This window comes from Lissotriton helveticus, chromosome 8 (genome assembly GCF_964261635.1).
Source record: "Lissotriton helveticus chromosome 8, aLisHel1.1, whole genome shotgun sequence".
Lineage (NCBI taxonomy): Eukaryota > Metazoa > Chordata > Amphibia > Caudata > Salamandridae > Lissotriton > Lissotriton helveticus.
In genome coordinates this window covers 422804533-422829944 of record NC_136069.1, presented here as the reverse complement: position 1 = coordinate 422829944, position 25412 = coordinate 422804533, and the positions used below count along the sequence as shown (strand labels likewise).

At 47.6% G+C, this 25412-nt stretch overlaps 1 protein-coding gene across 1 annotated transcript in view; it reads left to right on the top strand.

Moving 5' to 3' along the window:
• Positions 1-25412, top strand: part of VWA8 (von Willebrand factor A domain containing 8) — a 1418144-nt gene that overhangs the window by 714079 nt on the left and 678653 nt on the right. Inside the window, exon 24 of the mRNA XM_078657276.1 lies at positions 17362-17481. Coding sequence (XP_078513402.1) covers positions 17362-17481 — 120 coding nt within the window. The remainder of the gene's footprint in view (positions 1-17361; positions 17482-25412) is intronic.

The window sequence follows — 25412 nt, the reverse complement described above, 5'->3', positions numbered from 1 at the left end:
CACAACGCAGACGTTAACAGAACGCTTTGTTTTTTGTCATCAGGCCGCGTCCCGCCCACAAGGGATTATTTTGTTGGCAGGGTTATTTTACCTTTTAAATGTATATGGTGGGCGTCTGCATAGCCTATGTCCTTCTGCTGCAACTGCCCTTTCCAATGCTGTATTGGGTATTGTGATTGGTGCTTTGGTTACTGAGATTACCCGCCTCAAATGTTTGGTCTCTCTCTTTATAATAGTAGTATAGATTCAAAAATCACTTTACATTCTCGTTCCGGTCCGGAAAGATAGCGGGCGGGGCAGACCTGCGAAAGGCCTGCACGCCGCTCTTAACGTAAAGGAGCTAGCGTCTGCAGAAGTTGCATTAATGAAGTTTTTTCAATAATCATTCCCTGCTGGTTTTGTTTGCTGTTTATTTTAATTTCGGTTGCAATTGTTTATATTGGCTGTTGGGAGGCTTTTGAGGTACAGATTTTGTTCCGTTTGTCTCAAATTCACTGTTTTTCATTTTTTACTCCTCTGTCCTGTGGCTGATAGTGAAAGGAGTTATTTAGTGCCGTGCCATCTTAACACATGGGAACGCTGGTGTGTTGCCCGGGGGACCCACGGTCATAGGGGCCCCTTGCAGACCAGAATTTAACACTAGTTTTCCATTACCATTATTATTCCTGTGAGTGGATGTTTAGACAGGGGCAAGTGCACTGCTTTGCCCAGGGGCTATAATGCTGTCCCTGGTTTAGTGGGGCTACCATTTTTCCTGTGCCGACTAGGGGCGACATTTTTAGCTCATGCTCTTCAGTTGCCCAGAGCTCAACAGATGGGATGACACCCAGCTCATCCTCTCCCTGACAAAGGCTGAAACCACCAGACTTAGCTTCCAAGAAGGAATGAAAGACGTTGCAGCTTGGATGATCAGCAGCCGTTTGAAACTCAACTCAGAGAAGATGGAAGTCCTCGTCCTCCTTGGCCTCACCCCCTCAGCTTGGGACAATTCCTGGTGGTCCACCACCCTCGGCAACCCCGCCACCCTCACGGACCACACCCGGAACTTCAGCGTCATACTCGACTCCTCCCTAACCATGACCCGACAGATCAACAAAGCCGCCTCCACTTGCTTCCACACCCTCCACATCCTCTGCACGACCTTCAAGTGGATGCCCCCCGAAGCCAAAAAGACTGTCACCCACGCACTCATTACAAGCAGACTGGACTACGGAAACACCCTCTACGCTGCAATCAACAAATCCCTCCTATGCAAACCCCAGACCATCCAGAACACCGCGGCCAGACTCGTCCTCGGCATCCCACGACATGAGCACATCATCCAACACCTGCGAGACCTCCACTGGCTCCCTGTCAAGAAGAGAGTGACCTTCAAGCTACTCACCCACGCCTACAAATCCCTCCACAACACCGGACCCAAATACTTCAACACAAGAGTCTTCTTCCACGTACCCAAAAGGAACCTCGGCTCCGCCAACCTCGCCCTAGCAGAAACCCTGCGCATACGCAGGACCAGAGCGGGTGGAAGAGCCTTCTCCTACATCGCAGCCAAAGCCTGTAACGAGCTCCCAGTCAACATCAGATGCTCCCCTATACTGCACACCTTCAGGCAGAGCCTCAAGATCTGGCTTTTCGGCTGATTCAGAGCTGCACCCTCACCCGCACCTTGAGACCATCGCGGGTGAGTAGCGCGCTATAAGCCTCCTGATTGATTGATTGACCTCCACCTATTTGAAGAAGGCCATTGTGCAGCGCGCAGCCTAAACAGGGCCTTATACAATAGGGCTTTAGCACTTTACCTTTAAATCAAATCCTTAGAAGGATATTTTTATATATGTTCTTTTTTTAACTACTTTTGTTATTGTTTCTTTTGACAGGAGGCTATTGAGGGGCTAATTTTACTGTGGTGGGCTTGAACTCACAGTTTTTCGTTTTTTACTCCCTTGGTCTCGTGGCTGATTGCAGTTTAGTGGGGCTGCCATTTTTCCTTTGTAGTCTTGATGCACCATTATTTAGTGAGTGCACCCTAGTTGCCAGGGGCTCAACAGAGGGGGGATGACCTCCACCAATTTAAAGTTGACCAGTGCGCAAAGCTCAAAAGGTAGCATGACCTCCATCTATTTAAAGCAGGCCAATGTGCGTATGCGCATGCCCGTCGGGGCTGGCACCAGCGTCCAGGAACCTAGGCCAATATGTAATGGATCTGGATTTTAACTCTTGCGTTGACCCAATGTCTTGGAGGGGCTCAACTCTACGGCCTGTCTTCACAACATGTCTCGATGGATTGACTTTAGAACTGTAGGTTCTGTGATTTCTGTTTCACAACATCTTTACTTATTCAGCTGGGAGCAAGCAGTTCCGCAAAAAATAATATGCGCTCTTTATTATGAACTGTCGTTCAATAAGAAAGAACCAACTTGACCTATTTAATTGCCTAGTTTTTAATATAACTGTAGCTGTATTTTTAAGAGACTTGTCTAAATGAGAGTTCCACCCTGGATATTGTCCTGGCAGTATTGAAAGGTTATTGTATCGGTAGATATAATCGTATAGGAAAGAGAGGGAAAGGGCTTTCGATTATATTTAAAGCTACGCTGGTCTGCAATACATTTAATCTCAAGATAGTGGGCCGCAAGCCTACCTACCGTCTTCTTGCTCAAAATGTCCTATACTTTTTCAATCTCCGGCACCTTAATTTATCATCCACCCAGCCTAGAGGGCGGCTTTGCAAAATCAATCACTGATGTAATCACACCATATGCTCTGAAGTTTGCCAATTTCACCATCTTAACCCCTTCCGCGCTGCGTGAATTTTCACACTGTGCGGGGGTTTTATTGAGTGGGCGGGATTCGGGCGGCCCCCGGCCATCGTCAGCACATGCCCACCGTGACGTCGGACGGCCAGGGGCCGTCCGAAGCACCCAAGGGGTTAAGGGACCTGAATTTGAATGTTGATAATCCTCATGATAGCCAGTCCTCTGGCTTGAGAAAAGAAGCACCCAAAGGGGCACCTATTAGATCTGGTGTAATTTAATTTAGCAATCCTAAATGTGGGCTCCCCTCTTCATTGACTCAGTCAGAATATTTTGCAATTTTATGGCACTATAATTGGTAGGACTGAGTCCTCCCTAGCCCACTTCCTCAGTTAACACCCACCGTTGTTTGAAAGCCAATATAGCAGATGCGTGTGTGACCTTAACAAATTCAAATCAAACCTTTTGGCTAGGGTAGAGGCCAATGTTGAAATAAATGTAGTGGGTGCAGTAGTGAGGGACAGGATCAGCTCAGCTTTGGATGAACTTGCGTCTATTGCTTGCCATTTTACCTAAGCCCAAAACTCCAACACCAAGGTTTCAAACTTTTGGGAGTTCTTCAAACTTTCATCCAGGCAATAATCATCTCCCGCCGGACTACGGAAAAGCGTTGCATCTTGGCATGATCTTGTCGCTTTAAGGAATGCTACAGCTCGTCCAGAACAGGGCATCGTGTCTGCTATTACTGATTGCCAGATATGCTTTTGTCTCCTCCCATCTGCACTGGTTTACTGTTGACACAAGAATCAACTTCAAGGCCCTTTAGCTGGTCTTTTGTGCTTTTTTAGGTCTTGCCTAGTGTTGCAGCGCATTCACTGTTCGCTCTGCCAGCTCTATTGTCGTCGAGTCGATTTCGGAAGTGGAGTGGAAGCTCTGCCCATGCTTTCGATTGGCGTGCATCATCCTTTATGGTAAACGCTGGCCTCCGATTGAAAGTGAGGATTTTTGGTGACCGCCCTTTCTCCTTTAGGCCCCGCCCACCCAGACTGGATCCTTTGCTCATGGCTGTCGTGAGGGTATTTGTTATCTCAAGGAGGTGTGTAGTGATGGATCATGTTTCCGAACAAGCAGCTGCCTTTCCGCAATGGCGAGCACTTGTTTTCTTTATCTGATTCCTGGAAGCGACTCCTGGTGGCGAAGAGTGGCCGGGAACCATGCCTCATTAACTTTAATAATGCAGCTGCGCCATTTTCTAATTCCTGGAAGCGAGTCTAGGAGGCGGACAGTGTCCGGGAAACATGTCGCGATAACTTTAATAATGGCAGCCACGCCATTTATATATTGCGGCTGAACCAAATCCTTTTTTTATTTTTTATTTGATGGATGACCCCGTTGTCAGGAGCAACTTCTCCACAAAGGACTACGTCCCATAAGTACCTCACCCACAAAGAAGCCGCCTCGAGCCCTACTAGAATATCGCCAACAAAGCACCGCTCTACACCAGCATCTTCTCCGTAGTGGACCCCAATCCCTTCCACTTCTAACTCAGAGGGGAGCCCCGTGCCGTAGAGACTTCATCACCATTGCCCCGAGAGTTCCTTGCCAACAGAGCATGACCTGGTTTAAAAGTACCTCACACCGAGAACACAAGAGCCAAGCAAGCCCAGATCACCCAAAGGACACCTGCACCTCGAGCACATCATTTGCAGAGCACCTCGATATGAGAACCGTACCACCTTACCCTCATATGCGAACCTTTTATACAGAATGTTTCTGCATGGAGCAGGCAAAGGAACACATATGCAGAAAACACTGAAACAAACCTGCAAGTCCTCAGTCACAGTCAGTCGCATGATGACAAGTATGCACGTACGTACAAAAACATACATACTCACTTTCAAACACCAATGCCCCCAAGCCCAGCCACACGTAGAAGCATATAGTCAGTAGTGTAGAAAAAGATAATTATTCCATACACGTGCACCGACAGCCAAACACACAGCTCACACATTCGCCTAACCTCCAAACAGACATCGCCATATCATGCACGCACACTCAAGCAAGCTCACCCACACCCACCGCACAACCCAGTACTCTGGTACACTCACCGACGCACGCAAAACAAGCTTCCCCACTCGGGTAACTGCGGAAAGTTCTTAGGTGAGGGGAGACACACAGGACATAATAGACACATTTGAAAACCTAGCGTGTGTGGGGGACGCAGGGGGCCTCAAAATAGGTACTTTCCCCTTTAAGACCAGCGCTGCTCCCCCTCGAAGATCGTGTCCTTGATGGGCACCTGCCTGATAGCACTATTTCCCTGATCTATAAGAAGCTGATCAATACTCGGGCGGACTTATTGGCCCGACTTCGGGAGGCTTGGGTCAGCGATGGGTTGGAACTGGACGACGAAGATTGGCAATCGGCACTCTCTTCTCCCAAGGAGGTAGCCATTCCTGCCCGTCTCCGTTTGGTTCAACTTAAGATCCTTCATCGAGTGTATGTCACTGGTCCGCGTCTGGTGACGATGGGCTTTTCCTTGGATGGGTTATGTAAGCGTGGTTGTGGGTCGAGTGCTACCTTTTTACACATTCTTTGGGAGTGCCCGGTTGTGGCGGCTTACTGGACTGCTGTGCTTGAGGTGATGACTGCCGTGACTGGTGTGGCCCTGCGGCCGGAGCCTCGACGATGTCTGTTGAATGTGTGGGAGCCCACTGACTACTCTGTGGCCCAGACCAGATGGGCTACCTTGGGTTACATGATTGCGAAACGGGATGTTGCGCAACTCTGGGGCGCTTCCAGGCCCCCTGAGGTCTCGAAATGGGAGGATAACATGGACTGGTCCATGTTTCGTGAGAAGACTGTTTATGTGGCCAGGGGCAGACCCAGGGCGTGGACGAAGATTTGGGGCCAGTGGAATGAATATCGTGGGGATATCTGTACTCCTCCCCCTGTAGGCACTGCTGAGGTTATCTTATCTCCCTAGGCGAGCGTTCCCGGAACCCTTTCATGCTGTTTTTTGCATTTTCGATTCTCCCCGCTGCTCCCCTTCCCCCCCGACCTTGTTGGAGCCTCAGGGCTCTGGGTATGTTCTCCTGTTCGTGGACCATCCCCTCCGTTCTTTGGGCTGACCTTAATTACCATGCATTCGCCTTTTTAGTGTTTGTTTTGCTTTTTGTATAAAATAAAAATTCAAAATGCTCTGTGACATGTGAGGAGTAATGCTTTGTGCTGGATTTGTACCTGACCACGGGTGTACATTTCTAATTCATGCCTTGTGCCTTATTATTAGCGGCCAGCCCGTGAGGTTGTAGGCCCATTCTTGTATTTTTCTATGCTTGCTCAAATAAAGGTTTTTGAAAAAAAAAAAAAAAAAGACCAGCGCTGCTAAAATACAAGGAATACGGACCTGGAACCCTTGGAAAGCTGCAGTTACTAATAGGAAAGTACAAGCCCCGAGTCTAGGAACTCCACAGCAACCTCCTCCACGCCCCAATACCCACCCCCTGCCCCCACTTCCACACCTATGTAACACCTGAGATGTCGCAAGGCAGTTCGGTAAATCCCACGGCATGTAGATACCGTGGCCGAGTGGACAATGCCACCTTTTCATACCCACATCTGCACATACCACGTTCCCCCAGCAGAGCCAGCGAGGTAACGGAGCCACCGGGGGTTGCGTCCGTGCATCCCCCGCTCCTCCCAGAGACGAGCAGAGCACACTGGTAGAGATAGGTGTAGCGTGTGCCAGCAGCACATCCCTGGGCTACACTGGCTCAGACCCCCCGTGATGCCACTGCCACGACCCACCGCATTCACCGAGCGTGACAGCGGTGCAGAATTCGGGCACCCTACCTCGGATTCCACATATTTGCCACCAGACATGCTGCTCTGGGCGCTGCAGGGAGCTGTGCTGAGCCTCCAGAAGGGCAGGGACAACTAATTTAAGTGATCTGGGAAAGGAAGGTAGAACATTGTGGAAAGCGCAACTACGCTTGCGCTGACCCACAAATTCGATTCGCGGGGGATATCTTTGTGGTGTACTTTTTATGAACATATTTACAGACCGACTCCTTAAATTGTAGTCTTTCTTAACGATTGCCTGTGTATTGGGAGTAGTGGTAGCGCACAACTATTTGAGTAACCATTGCCACCATTAGGATCTGACTGCTGAAAATTGTTTTGAGACTAGCATAATAGATAGTTCATAAATACAACTGCGTGTTTAGAGAACCGCTTTAACAGACAGATCTCTGTCAATACTCCTGTGTCTACTAAGTAACAAACTGCAGTGCTGTAATTTTTGTTGGACTTGCTTTATTTTGTGCCAACAGGGCTTGCTGAAGTACACGCTTTCTGTTGGCTAGTTGAGTGTCATCCAACACAGGACGCTACTGCAAGGCTCTGCAGCACAGTCACTATCCAAGCTGACCACACCAGTGGATAGAGTTACCACTCCTCCCCTGCTAACAACCCCCTGGAACCCATCCAATGACATTATGGTAGCGATTGCAGACCTTAAACAAGCACTTGCAATGCAATGGGTCTCGCATTTATGCAAGTTTGAGCTATTAGCGTAGAAAATGACAATGCCTTTTATTTTTGTTTTAGTTTTAAAAAGATAAATAACAAGCATTGTCATTTACAATACCAATAGCTTAAACTCGTTTAACTGCGAGACCTATTGCATTGCAAATGCTTGTTCTGCATTGGGCCCATTGTTATCAGCAAACTGATTCATCCTACAACCCATCTAGGGCCCTTAGGTCACCCCGTCTGAGACTTGCTTGTGTCCAGAGGGTAGGAAAAGCCCGAACAGGCGGCCAATAATTTCGGGTTCTACCTGCCAAACTCTGTGACTCGCTGCCACTCCAGTTACACCCTGGCTCGACACGCATGAACTTTATAAATGTTTAAACATAAACACAGATTAGCATTTTTTGGTGATTTTTATAATCACTTATATATATTTTTTCCGTTCAGTTTTCCATTCTGCCCCTTGTGATGAGAATGCAATTTGAAACATAATCTCATGGAAAGTGCCAGTTTGGAAAGTAAACAATTACATCAATCTCTCAATCCCAGGACATAGACAGCAGAGCTGGACAGTTGTGGCCGGCTCATACAGAACTGCAATTGCTGATCACACAGAAATTTCGAACTACTATTACATTTATTAATTTTTTTTAAATATGTTTTTCTTAAATGTTCTCTTAACGTGAATACAATAACACTTCAGCATTGCATTGTAATTACATCCATATACTAATATTACATTAATAAGATAAAGTAACGGTCCCATACGTTGTGCTCACTCCCCACAATATATATGCAGCAGTGCTGTCTAAACTGGGTTTCATAATCCTTAATCAACTGTGCACATATACACTGTAGTGATCTGCTCTACACTATTACTGACTATTAGCACCTTTTCACTTAACACAGAGAAGTGAGAGACCAGGGGTGAATCTCTGTAATTCGCACACTCATACAATTAAAATGTCGAGTCTTTTTCTAATTTCTGATTCTTATTTATCCAGGAAACAGAATGTGTTAGATGATTATGAATCATCTCCTTTCCTTTCCTTTCCTTTCCTTTCCTTGTTGTCTTTTGGGTTCCCTGAAAACCTACATGTGCTTAGAATAAACAGTAGACAAGTAAAGCCCTTTATGTCAGCAACAAAATTGTTCCTTTGTTAGTATAATCTAAACTAGCATTTCAGATTTTTTCCTGTACAAAATTGAATGTGTCTAGTTTCATACACTGTGTAGGTTTAACTTGGTCTATTAATTTTACTTATCATAGCATTTTAGTTCTAACCATGGGTGTTAAAGATATGTGCTTAGTTCTCTGTGTGGCAATACACGATAACACGGAGAAATCTTCAAGGCATTCCCATTGTCTTGCACTAAAGCTGTACAATTTTCTAGTTGATAGATTCTAGAGGCGATGTAAGGGTCAGGCACCGACATGTCATTTTACCAAATCTTACAGCATCGACCTTCTCCTAATGTCTCCTAATTTCGTGATCTCTTGTTGGGTTGTAAAACCTGTTTCACAAAATGGCCCTTGTCTAGCAGTGTAGCAACAGAGGAAAGATTGGGCATCACACCATCGTATACTTATCAGTAGAGGTTGCACGACTAACAGTTTTATGTTTGTTACATTTTCCTGGAGTTCCGTTGTCAGCGGTAAACCAATTTTTCTGTCACCGCTAATGGCGGTACTTTTCCTACTAGCTGTGTGCATCTCTAAGTGCTCATTAAAATCATTGTAATTGGGTGGATAGATTTGTGTCTCAATTGAAAGTTTACTTCTCTCTTTCCTTACAAGGACCCAAAGGAAGCTTTTACATCCTTGTCAATGGCTAACGACGACTCAAGATGTTTTAGTTTTAACATTTGTTTTATTGAGTTCAGCAGATAAATAGCAATCACATACCATAATACAGAAACAACATGGGAGGAAAGCGTTCGAGACAGACCTCCAGTCTTCCTACAATGTAAAGCATCGGTAAGGGCCATGAGTTCCGCTATAATCAGAATATGACACATGTGACTGCCAATAAAAACAATAGCGCAAGAATGTAGAACAAGAATTCCCCACCCTTCCCCTCCCGCCAACTCCCAATCCCACCCCTCACCCCATCCAGTGTGTCTCAGCCAAGTAGATAGTTCAATAACGCTCAGTAGTAGGAAAGCACCCGGTGTAAGGGTATCATGAGGGCGTCTGTGTGGAGTCCGTAAGACGCAGTAATCGAAGGTATTTGGGGCAAGTGACTTCATTAAACTCCGATGAGAGAAGTGTTAGCAGTGGCCGCCACACCTTCCTGAAAGTGTCTGCGGATTGAGTGAGTGTGGCCTGTATGCGTTCCATACCAAGTGCGAACCACAGTTTATGGAGCCAGCCAGTGTGCAAGGGTTTGGTGGAGGAACCCCATAGGGAAAGGATATGCTGTGTTGCTGCCTGCATTGCAATGCCCATTTGCCGCCCCCTGATCGATCGCAAGGGGAAGGTGAGAGCGTTGGGGAGGCCCAGGATCGTGTAAGCCGTAAACCTTGGGATTTCGGTTTCAAAAGTGTGATCTATGTCGTCCAGGACCCTCTTTCAGTACTCCGCCAGGTCCGGACAATCCCACAAAAGATGTGTCATGGTGCCCTGAGCCCCGCACCCCCTCCAGCATAGCGCGCTACGCGATGGATTCCCTCTGTGAAGTCTAACCGGGGTTAAGTGCCAGTACAGGGCGAGTTTGAATGCCGCCTCCCTACCTGCAGTATTACGCGTGGTGTGTGATGCCCTGAAATAAATAGACTGCCATTCTTTAGTAGTGAACGTGCGTCCCATTTCGGTTTCCCATCTCCTCTGTCCGGCCGAGCGACCCGGGGTGACGGGAGGGCTAAGCATTTTATAAAGATCAGAGATAAGATGTTTGTCAGAGTCTTTCGTCACCAGCCAACGTTCAAAGGTCGTCATATGCCTGCTCACCAATGGGGCGACGTCCGTCTGAGTGAGCCAGTGTCGGACTTGAAAGTACTGATATAAGTGGGGCGAGGGCACATCATAGTATTCCGATATGTCGGACAGGGGTAGATATCCCGTCGTGTCAAAGAGATGACCCGCTGATCTGCAGCAAGTTCCCCTCCACTGACGGAAGGCATGTGTATCCATGCCTGGCTCAAACTCGGGGTTGTCCAGAAGGGGGGGTCAGTGGGAACGGAAAGGTGGTGAGATCTCGCTTCGTCGCCACAGCATCCCATGCCCTAAGAATAGAGCGAGTGATAGGGGACCGTTGCATATATCGCGGTCGATCCTGTCGACGGAGAAATGGAATTTTCCATAGGGATGTTTGGGCCATGGCACGATCTTGGAATAGCCACCTCTTTTCGGACTCCGGGCGGTACCACTCCACCAAATAGCTTAGCTGGGAGGCCCAACAGTATTGTTGGAGATTAGGGATTCCCAGCCCACCGTCATCCGGCTTACGGTATGCCAATTGCTTGTGCAGGCGTGGTCGTTTCCCACCCCAAATGAAATGGAGGAGGGCAGACTGCAATGACTGTAAGACGCCCGGCGGGGGAGTGACCGGAATAGTTTGGAAAATATATAGGATTCTAGGGAGAACCGACATCTTCACCGCGGCCACTCGGCCCAACAAAGAGAGCGGCTGCTTAGACCAGCGCAGGAGGTCGGCTCTGATCTGAGAAGACAGAGAGTCATAATTAAGGCGAACCGTGTGGTCTGTAGAGGCGGCCAGCGTAATACCCAGGTACGGCAATGTTTGCGCGACTTGCAGGCCGTCAATGTTCGCGGTACCCGCCAGCATGGCGCCATCGTTGCGCCCCAGAGGTAAGATCTGCGATTTCCCTCTGTTAATTTTGAACCCTGAAAGAGCGCCGAAGGCATCAACTTCACTCAGGAAAGCGGGGATGGAGCGGATCGGATCATCAAGAGCAGCAATAATATCGTCGGCGTAGAGGCCGATTACGTGGGCCTCTCCCCCGAAAGAAATCCCACGAATGTCAGGGTTATCGCGAACTTTTTGGGCCAGCGGTTCGACATATAAGGCAAATAAAAGGGGCGATAAGGGACATCCTTGGCGGGTACCCCTTTGGATGCGGAAGGGACTGGACTGGAATCCGCCTATGCGGACACGAGCTGACGGGTGAATATAGCAGCTATCTATCCAGGAACGAAAGCGAGCTCCAAGTTGAAATTTGAGCCAGACTTGCTGCAGAAAGGTCCAGTCGCCGCGATCGAACGCCTTCTCGGCGTCTATGGCGACCAGCGCAGAATCCGCCTGCCGAAAATGTGCTTTATCCACCAAATGAAGGATACGTTTCGTATTGTCGCAGCGTTGGCGCGTCGGGACAAAGCCTGATTGATCCGGCTCCAGGATTCCCGGGAGGTTAGGGCCCAGACGAGCTGCCAGCACCCCGGTGAAGAGTTTTAGGTCCAGGTTAAGGAGAGATATAGGGCGGAACGCTGAGCAAGAGACAGGGTCTTTACCTGGCTTGGGCAGCACTACCACTTCCGCCGCCAGCATATCCGGAGGTATGGAACCCGGCCCATCGAAAGAATTAAAAAGCCTAGTGAGGATCGGCGCTATGAGAGGGCTAAAGGTCTTGTAGAAGCCCGCCGAAAAGCCGTCCGGGCCTGGGGTCTTAAGGGGTCGGAGGCGGGAGATAGCGGCGGTGACCTCACCTAGCCGGATGGGAGCATCAAGGGCATCGGCGATAGCCGGAGAGATTGCAGTAATCTCTGCCGTCTCCAGGTAGTGAGTAGCAGCAGCACCGGAGATGGGATCATTGCTGTATAACGTGGCGTAGAAATCCCTAAAGGTCTCCGCGATCTGTAACTCCCCCTCCACAACATCCCCCTGAGCATCCCGCAAACCGGAGATCTTGGAACGTTGCGACTTGGCCTTCAAGGCGCTAGCTAAAAGGCGGCCAGTTTTATTCCCGCCAACATAGTATGAGTGCCGTAAGCGCAGGGCAGCAAATTCAGCCCTGTCAGTATCCAGACCAGCCAGCTGCGCCCTAACGGCTTTTAACTTCTTCCACACCCGTGGGGCCCCAGTGCGACTATGGACCCTTTCCAGCTCCAGGACTTGGGCAGAGAGATCCGCTCTTTTCCCCGAGCGGGCCTTGTTTTCCGCCGCCGTTGCAGCGATCAGTTCTCCCCGAACCACAGGTTTTAGGGCACCCTAGAGAGCGGAGATCGAAGTGTCAGGGGTGTCGTTGATAACTAAGTAGTCAGTGATGCATTTCGTAATTTGCTTGGTCACTTCCAGGCGCTGCAGCATCGGTTCGCATAGTCGCCACCCTCCGGGGGGACGGCTAGGACGTGGGAGATCTAGAAGGAGCTCCACGGCATCATGGTCCGTGAGGGCGGCAGGAGTTATCGCAATATCTGTAAGAGCGGCAAGCAGGTCAGCAGAGCCCAGAAAGTGGTGCAGCCTGGCATAGGTGTGATGTGCATATGAATAGTAGGTGAACTGGGTGGCGGTAGGATGTTGTGTGCGCCAGAAGTCTAACAGGCCCCGTTCTTGCAACCATGTTTTCCCATCATCAGACAGTGCCCCTGTATCCCCGTATCTGTGTCCAGATCTGTCTATGTGTGTATCCATGACTAGATTAAGGTCTCCCCCGATGAGCAGGAGAGAGGAAGGTGATTGTAGAGTTTCGGAGATAGCCCCCTTCAAAAAGGATTCCTGGCCGGTGTTAGGGGCATAGAGAGAGCCAATGGTAAGATGTTGATCCCCCAGCAGAAAATCATAAGCCAGCAGTCGGCCCTTGACCTCCCCCACCTTAGCTCCCACCCTCCCTCTGAAGCGGTTGGAAATCAGAATAGCCACCCCTGCTTTCTTCGAGGGCAGGGAAGAAAAGAACTGCTGAGGGAAGGCGCGGGAGCGCATCCTATGCCAGTCCTTCGAGAGCAAATGGGTCTCCTGCAACAAGCACACCTCCGCCCCCGAGTTCTCCAGATAAGAAATTACCGCCCGTCTTTTGATTGGGTTATTTAACCCCTTCACATTCAAAGTTAACACTTTTACAGGAGAGCGAGCCATCAAGGATCACAAAAAGGAAAAACTCCAGCAATGATTGCGAATGGCACATTCACGTCACACTGAGCTGCAATGGACACACTGGCTACCCTCCCAACTACCAAACCCCCAAAGTCAATCAACTGCCCACCCTTCTCCCCCCCCCACCCACCGACTCCCGTTTCCCAAATCCCAATCAAACAACCCCATAGAAGAATCATAGTCCCAGGTCAGTCAGTCTGTAGTCCAGACCTGTGGAAGTTCAACGTGAAGGAGTGTAGCAGTGGCAGCCCAAGGCTCCCCCCCACCCCCCCATCTAGGTGCATTACTGTTCGGCGACCCCCAAACCTGCTGTCTTCAACCAGAAGAAGTCATGTCCTTGAGCACCATCTCGACCGCCGCCGATCGTTCCTGTAGCAATGTCTCTGGGTCAGGTTTGAGAACCTTTTTAGGGCCTCGACGTCTGCTAACTCTCTGCCAGCGGCCAGTCTGTGATCGGGATGGTTCTCCATGTTGTCGTTCCGATGATGCCTCGTCATCTGCTCTGTCTTCCGTCATTTCAATACCTAACAGGGCGCAGGCATCCCGCACGGACCTCATTTGGTGGAGAGATCCCTGCCATTTGAAAATAAGTCGGAAGGGGTGACCCCAGGAGTACGGAATCTCCTTGCTGCTAAGGAATGCGGTTATCACTCGAAAGGCCTTCCTCTTTTGGAGCGTGATCGCCGACAGGTCTTGAAATAAGGCCACCGGATGGCCTCGGAAGCTGAGAGGTTGTTTTTGGCGCGCCTCTCTCAAGATACGTTCCTTCAATGGAAAGTCTGGAAGGAAGGCTAAGATGTCTGGCGGGGGAGCCGGGGACCGCCTCGCCAGGCCCACCCTATGTGCTCGGTCAATGCGGATCGGGAAGTCCGCCGGCTCCCCCAGGATCTCCCGGAAGAGGTCTTGTAAGTAGGCCATTACACTGTTCCCCTCGGCCTTTAAAGGAACACCACGGACGCGAATGTTATTTCTCCGGGAGCGGTTTTCAAGATCCTCCGCATGGGCTTGCAGATCCACCTGCTGCTTCCGGAGTGTGATAAGCTCCTGCCGTAGGAATTCAACCTCCTCAGTGCGGGCTTGATCCGCTTGTTCCACTGCCTCCACCCTTTCACCCAGCGCATCCACCTCACGTCTGATCTCACGCTGCTCACCTGCCAAGTCCTGTTTCAGGGCCGTGAAATCCTCGCGCAGCGTGTTAAAGAGCGATTCAAGAAATGCTTTGGTTATAGGGGCAGTGTTGTCATCTTGTGCTGCAGGCGCTGATGAGGTCCCTGGGGAAGGGGGAGTTGGCGCCTTGTCCCCCTTGACGGCGCTCCTACTCAGCATATCCGGTATCGTGCGGCCTCCCCTGCGCCCCGCACCAGCCATGTCTGTGGGGGGGTAGGACTCGGTGAGAGATCTCGCTCAGAGGATTCTGTCCGCTGCTCCCACCGCCAGTGGCGCTCGGTGGTGGCTCCTGGCACCGGAACAGAAATCAGGGCCACGTGGGGGACTAGGCCTCACTCAGCAGCTGAAGACGGCAAGCCCCGTGGCACCAGGCCCAAGGCACACCACGGTGGGCGATCAGCACCTTCCTCCGCAAATGCGTCCCAAATACACCGGGGTCCGGCTGCAAAGATGGGGGCAAAGCCCAGTCAGGGGTTAGTAGGCCCGGGGCCGAGGCTCCAGGCGAGGCTCCGCCGGGGCCCTCTCCCGCCCAGCTGTCCTCCCTCCGCCGGCAGGGCTGCTCCCTCCTGTCGCGTTGTGGCGGCGCCGAGGGTACTCACTGCGGCCGAGCTCTCGTCCGCCTCCGGTTCTCGCAAGCAGCAGTCGGAGAGAAGGACCTCCGTCAGGTAGGCCTCAAGCCGGGGACCTCGCGTAGTGCGGCAATAGCGGCAGCAGAGGGTTCGGCGCCCCAGATTGAAGGGGCGGATATCACCGCAGCTGAGGAGTCGTTGGCACAGCCGGGGCACTAGGGATGTCCCCCTGCGGGCGCGTAGCAGGTCACTCGGTCCTGTGGTCGGCAGCCGACGGGCACGCCGGGCAACGCGCTCTCCAGTCGGCCGCGCGGCTCCTCCTCTCCGGGCTCAGCGTCTGGATCAAGTTACGATATTTAGACAGGTCACCGCGAGCCCAGACTCGCCACGCCGGTCGACTGTGGTCAGCGCCTCAGAAGCTCGTGGTTTGGGGGTCCACCAGCTAGGTAGAAGCAGTGTTCGGGGTTCAGGGCTGGGGAGCCACGAGAAGTCCGTCCGATCAGGCCGCCATCTTAGCCACCGACTCAAGATGTTTTAAACTTTATTTAAGCATTCGCACTGTCAGTGTTACTAAGGCCTTATTAACTAGCTGCAGGTGGGTTGGTATGGTAAGAGGTTTGTTACTTATGAGGGTGGCAACAGACCGATCATTCTTGTTAAATGTGTTTTAAAAAATTGTTGTTTCATTGCATTTTTTTGCCTTTTTCTCCTACCTTAAGGGAGTTAAAAATGGTGGAAATAGGGTGTAAACCTTAAAGTCATTTGAACTTGATCCCGTTGTCCCTTAGCATTTTCCTGTTGCACATTATTTTCAATTATGTCATTAAGGTGTGAACATCTGTAAGTGGTTGGTGGGAACATCTTTTAGCTGACCACAGTGCTCAAGGAAACATTGGTACAATGGGTAGGTTAGAAACCAGTCCCCTGTAGCCTTCTATCAAATTATTCCCTGCAAAATTGATATAAACAGGATAGTTCGGTGAGTATGATGTGTGTTCTCTATCTTCAAACTTTGCCAGGGTATTCTTTGGATTGATTTTTGGGTTGATAGTACTTGTGCAGCCAGTTACTAGAGCCTGGAAGTTCTTCCATTAAATTGTCAGCTACAGAATTCGGAAAAAAGCAGTAAATTAGAGTTTTATGTGTTTTAAATGTCATAGAGTTAGACGACGACCTTGCAGGATGTGCAGATGGATATCATGATCATTAACACTAAACTAGATGTTGGACTCCATATATACTGTAGTTAATTGTTTTTGTACTTTAGTACCTAATGCTCCAGAAGAAAAGACAATACTTCCTGAGCAAAGTGTATATGTGCTTTGCTTGCCGTTGTCCATCTTGTGACAAATCAACATATGAAAGCCAATGAAAAAAATATCAGTGCTGTTCAATGATTTTAAATGTCATTTTGTCTACATTCGATGTAGGATATGCTTCAAAGCCACACTACATTCTTTTCGTTTGCAACAATAATAATTTTGAGAAAATAAAACAGTGTCGCTTTGCAGGGTCTTACTCAATTATCTATACAGGACAAAGCATCAAAAAATTGACTATCAATTATTCATACTTTACTTTGATAGATATAGATAATTGTTTTAAACTGTGACATGGCTTTTTCTTGGCTAGGCTTGTCTATTTTAGGTGCAGGATGGCTCGGTCCATACCACATTTTCTAGAGAACCGATGACTATATAAATGCCCGTTTTCTAGGTTAAATTTATGCAAATGTTTCTTTTCAGCTATCCTGAAAATCTGCCATAGAGCTGCCCATCCTGGATTTACAACTGACGCTGGTTATTTAGAACATCTTTGGGACGATGATTGTCCTTGTCTGCACTGAAACTGTTGGTTACTCTGTAAAGTTGCCTGTTGGCTTTCAACCCATCATTTAATGAACTTTACTTCGAGAAATGAGCGTCCGGGACTCCGTTCAGGAGCATGGCGCCTCCTTCTGTTGGGGCTAGTGAATCGCAGCGCCTTGATTTGTTGGGTTCTCTTAACAGTTGAGGAGAAATGTTATGAAATCATCCTGAAAATAGCATTGTAAACAGTTGATCAATTTCGAACCATTCCTGTAAAGATTTCACCTGACTGACAACACTGTAGAGATCTCACTGTGACCAGCCCATTGAACATACCGCTTGTTGTTTGTTCTATGACTGCTCTGTCGCCGTATGTGGAGGTTCAATTTTTATTCACTTTTTGAAAGAATTAAATATGTGTGTAGCTATTTACGGCACCTAAGGCCGGTTGAGTTCATATCTATTTATCTTTTTTCAGACTCCGCTCAGGTGAATGGAAGGCCCAACGTGATCGCCATCCACCCAGACTTCCGGATGGTGGTGCTGGCGAACAGACCGGGATTTCCTTTCCTGGGGAATGACTTCTTTGGCGCGTTAGGTAAGTAATAAACCTCTTTAAGGGTTTCCAAGGAAAGCTCTAGGCTGACGTTATGGTAAATTGGTATTGACGCTGCTGATCTGTGCACTGCCTTTCTTTCTCCTACTTACAACGTCTGCTCCAATCAGCAGACGAGTTCAATCTTAGGGCAGTCCGTGTCGTGTAAGAGCTAGTCTTCCGCATGACAAGGTTTCTGTTTTCAAAATGTAAATGCAATTCATGAAAATATGCTTGTGGCTACGGGGATAGTCTTGCTTAATTTTAATCAGATTTCTGCTTGCACGCACGCACATTAAAAGGCTTATTCAAAATGCACAAAAAATGTAGTAAAGAATTCTGAACCCCATGCTAAAGGCCAAGGATAACATAAATAAAATACAAACATTGATTTTTGACTACTATAAAACCATGCAATGGAGCAAAACAGCCGACTCTTACTGTATGCAGTGTGGTGCTAAATAGCACATGGATTCACATTAGCACCACCTGGCCAGTTTATGCCCAGGTTAATATTTGTGTTACTGACACCTGCCAGCAGGCCCGGTTCCTGGAATTTTTATCTGAATGGGCCAACGTGTCCCCAGTTTTTGACAATTCTGGAGATAGCCTACAAGCGATAGATTTACATTATCTTTTCTTCCAATCAGTCATACAGAGCATGGGGAGAGTTATTTGAGAGTAAAAGCTGATGTTTATTTATACTCGTGAGATCCGACCTTCATAATTTCCAGCAGGCCAGGCTTCAATAGAAGCACCTGGATATCAAGCAGATTGTAACAGTAGTTCTTCACGTTTGACAAGATCCCTGCAACCCCACCCCACCCCACCCAAGCCTTTGCATCTTTGCACGCGGAATTCTGGCTATTTACTCCTTGCAATTTGTCCAACACCTATTTCTTTGCACACTGCGATCTTTATAAAAAAACATTTTTATATCATGTTTATGTTTTTATTGATAGGGTTTAAAAATAAAATAGCAACAGATTTGGAACAAAAGAAAGCAGTATGCTTGATACCCAAGAGCAGTTTTCATGCCTGGTAAAACTGATAATTGCAGTCAAAGAGGTAACCTTCTAGGGCGTATCACGCTGAAAGCACCGGGGGTAAAACTGCCCTCTTTTTGCGCCCTGGGGCACTATGGTTATACAGATGGGGCCGTTTGAGCAGCTCCTACTGAAAAGCTGATAGTGCTGACACACATATAGAGCCAAAGCTTTCTTCAGAGCGCATTTCCTCATTTTCATGGGAGTATGACTCCAAGCAAATGAGGGAATGACTGCCTCTGCGCGCGACCCATATCATGGGTGCAGGGGCAAATACACCTTCAGGATGCGCACTGACATTATACTACAAAAAGGTGGTACACAGTCTGTGTGCATCCTTAAGCCAGACTTCTGGAGGGTGCCAAGGAGCTACCATGAACCCCCCCAGATATTGCCCAGCAGGCAGGTGCAGTCACTAACTGCACCTGCCTGCAAGTGGCTCTCTCTTTTCTTTTTAAATTGCAGGCAGCATGCATTCTGAAACACATGATTTCTATACTTATAAACAGCTGCTCTGTATTTTATTGAAAGTGCTGCCCCCAGGGCAGCTGCGGGTTTCGGGCTTTCCTGAGGAGAGCGCATTAATTGTGACATGGGGCACTGTCCCTGTTTGCACCCAGCGCGCCTGTTTAAAGGTGCGCAGGTACGCAACCGGAGGCGGTGCTCCCTATCTGTAATACAGGCCCTGTTGTTGTTTGAAGCTCTCTTACAAACTCATCCATGCATGAGGTTGCAGGGAGCGCCATCTCATGCGCTCAAATGGTCAAATTCTGTTTCCACTCATTGTGCGACTGGAAGGTAAGAGGGCAGGATATAGTGTTTAAAAGGTGCTTTTGGAAGCTGCTGTTGCAATTCCTATAATAACTGTGGAAACATACATTTCATGAAGTACTGGAAAAGCTTCAGCATAATTATGCAACATTTTACAAATGGTGGCAACATATGCACAAGTGTAGCTCCTTGAGGCAAGCGAACAGCATGTGTTTTCTGAATGTGTATGTGATGCTGCTTTGGGTCCTGTAGGTCGAAGGATCACATGCTCTGCAGCTTTTGTGCATGAATCTTCAGCTGTGTTACCTCTCGCTATAACAGAGAACCTTAACAAACCTAGTGCAATGCAGTTAAATGTAAAAAGTAAACAAACACTATTTAGGAAATGTGATCAAATAGAATAGAATACATTTTGTCTTAAAATTGTACATAATTGGTTTTAAAATAGCTGTATAAAGTATATGCTACGATGTACAAAGACACTAACCATTTATCTGAAAATTATACTTTGTGGCAAAACTTTAGTGATATCAATTTTAAAATATACCTATGGAATGCATCATTTAGTTCTGAAGTAAGTTTGGCTAATTAGCCATAATGCCATTATGTATATATCATGCCACATTGCATAACTTTTGGTAGCTCTTTATTGAACTGAATTTTGACCAGTACCATTGGTAGTATATGTTAAGAGTAAGTTCACTATTAACAGGACCTTTGAAACTATGCAGAAGGGGAGGACCAAATTATGCAGCAGGTTTGACTAAATTATTCAATTCAGTTCACAGCATTTATAAAGCGCACAGCTGCCTCTTGGGACGCGTCCCTGCGCTGGTAGAAAGTCAATGCAAAATAGGTCTGAAAGCAGACAAGGGCCAATTAGCCTATCAGACAGGACTCAAAAAGCCAAGTCTTGAGACTCTGTCTGAAACAGGGTTCAGAGGGGCAGGAACGCAAACCAGGAGACAGTACATTTCAAAGTTTAAGAGCCGGATAAGATCAGAAACTCCCCCCTCTTCTTGCTTTGTAGATTCGTACAACTTGGAGCAATTTCAACTTGTTCGATCTTAGGGATCTGGTTTGCAAATAAGGCTTCAATCTGGATCTAAGATAGAGAGACCTTTGTGAATAAAGGCTCTAAAAGCAAAGATGAGTGACTTAAATTGAATCCTCTTGATGATTGGGAGCCAATGAAGATGCCGTAGGTGATGAGAGACTGACGAATGCAGGGAGATTTTGAGGATTAAGCGAACAGCAGCATTTTGAATGATTTGAAGCTGTCGAATTTTAAAAAGCAGATAGGCCTAAGTTCAAGCTATTGGCATAGTCCAATTTGGACGTGCCTAAAGCATGAACGATCGTTTTCTGACAGTCTACAGAAATCAGGTGGAGCATCCTCCGGAGGGCCCTCAAGGTGGCCAAGCAGGTAGCGGATAGTATTTTGACTTGAGGCGCAAAAGCGAGAGTGAAAACAAATTCTATCCCCAGGTTCTAAACTAATGGAGCCGGGGAGGGAGAAGCACCTAATTCTGATAGCCACCAAATGTTAGCCTCCAGGAAAGACTTGGTGCCAAAAAAGAGGATCTAATTTTTTTCGGAATTAATTTTCAGGCAGCTTACTTTCATCCATTCCACAGTGGCCTTCAGACAGGATTTAAGAGAACACAAGGTTGCGGGTGCATTTTCATGAAAAGCCAAGAGGTGCTCGGTGTCATCCGCATAGGAGGCCACCTTTACCACCAAGACTCAGGAACTTTAGTCAAAGGCTCAAGGTAGATACTAAAAAGGGTAGGGCTGAGTGCCGAACCCTGAGGTACTCTGCACTCTAGAGGTTTAGATGAAGAGGTGAAAGGAGGCAGGAAGGCTGCCTGAGAGCCATCCTTCAGAAAAGAGTTGAGTCAGAGCAAGGAAAGCCAAATAATGAATCCAGGAAAGCCAAGTAGTGCGGCATAGTAAGGAACATTTTGTGATAGTATTACTTCATTATATTGATTTTTTTTTGGTTTACTCTTGGTATCAATATGTGAGCAAAGGTTGTATCTCAGTAGTACAAGTTTGTCACCCAAGTATAACAATAAGCAACAGAAAAGTGACCAGTCCGCTTTTGTGAAGGGCCTTCAACTGTGCAGCAACATTTCTTGCAGTATTTTTTATACATTTTTGATCCATTTGAGCTAGAAACATTTGTTTAAAAGTCTGCATATTATGCATCAGATAATGGATTATGTGGCAAATGCGTCAAATTTATAATTATGCGGAAAACACAAAAGGCATAAAATTGAATATTTCAAGTGGCCCGACTATATCCTGGAAATGTGGAATGTATCAAGAATATCAGACATAAAAAGCCCAAGTTTGTAACCCTGTCACACTGGTAACAATACATTGAGCTCCGCACAGTTTTTACTTGAGATAAAACCTTTATTCTCTTTTGGCAGGAAACAGGCAGTCGCACATGTTCTAGTAGGCGTTGTAATTCCACATTATGGTTGCTCATCCAATGAGGCATACTGCCACTAACTGAATAGTAAAATGCATGCCCCATTCTGCAGTATATTGCTATACGCTTCCTACACCGATTACATGACGGTCTCAGATCCTTCGAACAGAAACAGTCATAATTGAGGTGCAGAAGGCCGTTTATAGCCTTGGACCCTGGTGCCACTGCACCTGCTGTATCATTGGAAGGTAAACTCCTGTCCCCTCTGCCCCAACACAAACCTCCCCACAGCAGCTTGCCTCAAACAAAGGGTTGCCACCTCATTTTTTTTTTTTACCTGTATGACCAGTATTTTACTGTCTCAGCCAGTACAAAAATAGGGAAAATCATCGAAAGTCGGTATGTTTCTACCTATCAGAATATAATTAAAACGGCTATTGTTTAAACAATGCTCTTGAAAATATATTCTCGAGGTTCCATGATGACTCCTGACTGATAATTAAAGTAAACAAAGTGAAAAAAATCGTTTGGTTGTCGACATGGAGGAGGCACTTAACGGGTGCTTTCTCGTGGCCTATTCTGCTGTGATTGGGAGGGCCAAAGGTAATGTTTGGTTGGGCCTGGTCCACCCAGTTCACCCGATAGAACCGGGCCTGCCTGCCAGGTGGGGCCTAAGCTGAAAGCAGTGCTTTAAGTAAGACGAAACAGGTGGGAGGGTTATGAAAGGGGTGTGGCTTTATAAGTATATGTAAGACGTCTTTACAGAAAGAGTGGCCTGTGTAAGCAAGGGAGCGATAGAATCCCTCGCTTGATAAATTGCTAATGAGAGTCTTATTTTGACAAAGGATAACCAAAACCAGCATGCACTGCGATATTTATTTCACAGCCTGTAATGCACTTTTATCTTTAACCATAAACAATAAAACATTTCATAAGAAGATTTTAAATCTAAGCAGCGATAGCTTTTTCATTCCATTGGAATGAAATAGTATATTAGCTACTGGGACACCGGTGTTAATGATATTTGACAGTACACACCTTGTCACTGTGTCCCGAAGGGAGACGACTGTTACTATGCGGGAGTTTCACCGCGGAAGGTTTACAACACAGGTTTTACAACGCAAGTCGTTTCAACGAGTTGCGCTGGAGGCCACTGCAAGCTAAGAAATAGTACGATTTACTATCCAACACCTTCCCTACTGTTCGTAGACTGGTGTTGGAATAGTAAATTGTACTGTCCCTAAGTCCAGCACCCTCCAGCGCAAGTCGTTGAAACGACTTGCGTTGTAAAACCCACGTTGTAAGATACCGCGATCAACATGATTGTGTAGTATCATCATACATTCTGTCCCGAAGGGGACTTGCACTGATGTTGCATTGCCGCTCCAGGGAATGACAGGCAGGTAAGTACACTTCTCTTTTTTCTTCAGCTGGCAAAGTACAGGAAAAGAGAGCCTTGTAGGGCAATGATAAAAATGTTGGTTTTTTTGCATTTTCCTGGCTCAGTATAGGGTGGTGCTGGCTCACTTACAGCGCTGAGAGAAAGGTGTCATTTAATGAGTCCATTAAATCCCCTTGGGTTTTCCGCTTTTGGATTGCCCAGTTTTGGACGTTTACCTTGTGAATGTCACTACCAGAGTCCCACTCATGGTACATTCTGTGGAAATGTGCTCAGAGAGATAATCACCAGTGCCTGGCTTTTAAGATAAGGGATGCTGCTGCACAGCAAGGAGAGGAGTCTCTGGGCTGGTTACACGTGAACATGTGAGCACACGTGTGTCTGTGTATATTTGCAGGTCGATTGTATAAGACTACCAGAATGCGCAGCCCAGTGTCTGCACAGGTAACCTGTCGTAAAAGAGACTCTTTTGATATTGTTGCTGACCTGCGGGTAGGCCTTATAATGTGAGTGGACATTCGTAGTGTAGGTCTGTAGTGCTTACTGAAAGTCTGTGGTGGTTAATGGAATTACACATTATAGGCGAAATCTGCACTGAAGTACAGTTTCACCCTACTTAGACCTACAGGATCCGTTGAGGTATCCTTTTAAGGCAAACATGCATTTCAAGCCACATTCGTCATAACCTCACTCCTTTTGGCACTTTAAGAGTTGTCCTATTTCCCTTTTGAACTTTTGTTGGGAAGAGGTCAGGCAGCTGTGTCAGTTGGAGCAGAACTGAGGCTCTCAGGGAAGGTCTTTTTATAGACCACCTGAAGATGCCATGGTTAAACATTCCAGAATGCTGTGCGGGCTAAAGGAATTGCACAGCCCTGTGTGCAGGAAGGCTGGGATAGGGTGACAGCTGCAGAATGGTGAGACACTTGACAAGAAAATGGACCTCGGAGCGACAACTGTGGTAAGAAGAGGCCACCTGATGCCATGGTAAGAATAGACTGAAGGACTTTTACTCCAGCTGAACCGCAGGAATAGAATGGGTTTCTTGAAGGCCAGTAGCTCTGGTCCCCTTATGCCCCCTGAGACAGAGTTGGGGGATGAGCCGACTGGGAGACCCTGGATGGTTCCCCTGGGACATCTATAGATTGGTCCTTGACTTCGCTGGCACACACATACTGTTCAAGTAGCCAGGAGGCTGTGGTACCTGGGCAGTGTGGCAGGCAGGGTGTTTTACTTGTTGGCTCTGGAGGGGCTGTTAAAAATGCCCCCCAAGCAGAAGAGAAACTGGGGAGCCCAGCAGAGGACAGGTCTGGTGAAGGGAGCAACTAAATTCAAGATCCCCAACAAAAGTACCCTTTAGGGGCAATGAGGCCTGAAGAGAATACTTCTGGTAGGCAGATACTAATATTGGGGAACTCTGCCCTACAGGGAAGGAGAAAACTGCCTTTAAGGCCTGGTCCTGTGAGGGGTCTAGGAGGGACAACAAGTGCATAGCACTCCATTCAAGTTTTTAAATACTCCCCTGGGGAGGGGGGGCAAGTTCCCTGGTGGATCAGTGCAACTTTCTTATTTCAAATTTTATGGGGAGCGGATGTACATGGGGCCCCATCCACAGAGCCACTTTCAATCCAGGGGCCTCCATCCTCCTGGGGCCGAGGAAAAAGGAGACTGTGCTTCTTCATCCACCAGACACACACACAGAGAACGCGGCAGAACACCACCACCCAGGGAGCATGACAATGCCCCTACTCTGTTCTTGCTGTTCCAGGGAGATGGGATCAATGGAGGGTTAGGTGTAGGATACAAGCTTAATTAATGAGGGAGTAAAGTGTGTGGAACATAGAGAATGGGAGAAAACCCCCGCACTGCACCAGGAGCAATGAGCTCTCTAGAATCTCAGGGGCCGTTATTTAGTCATAAGTGTCTCATCCTAATTGCTCATTCTTCATGCCGGTAACCATCTAGGGTTTGGATCTCCCATTCACTTGCTTTAGTGCAGGTACTTCAATCCTGTGCCAGGACTGGAACAGAGAGCCTGGCTGCTCAAACTGCATTATGGACACGGCCCCAAAAACGCTGTTCTTTTGCTTGCTTCTTTAAAAAAGTTCTCATTTCGAGCTATCCTTTATTTAGAGAGCAACTCTATTCAGCTATGTGAAGATTTGAATATTTTTTTCTTGGAGACAATTAACAAAATATGGCAGCGACTGGATGGGGTTGCTAAACACTCAGCCCATCTCCCATGCCATCCAATCCAAGTGTATCAAGGGTTCTTCTTGCA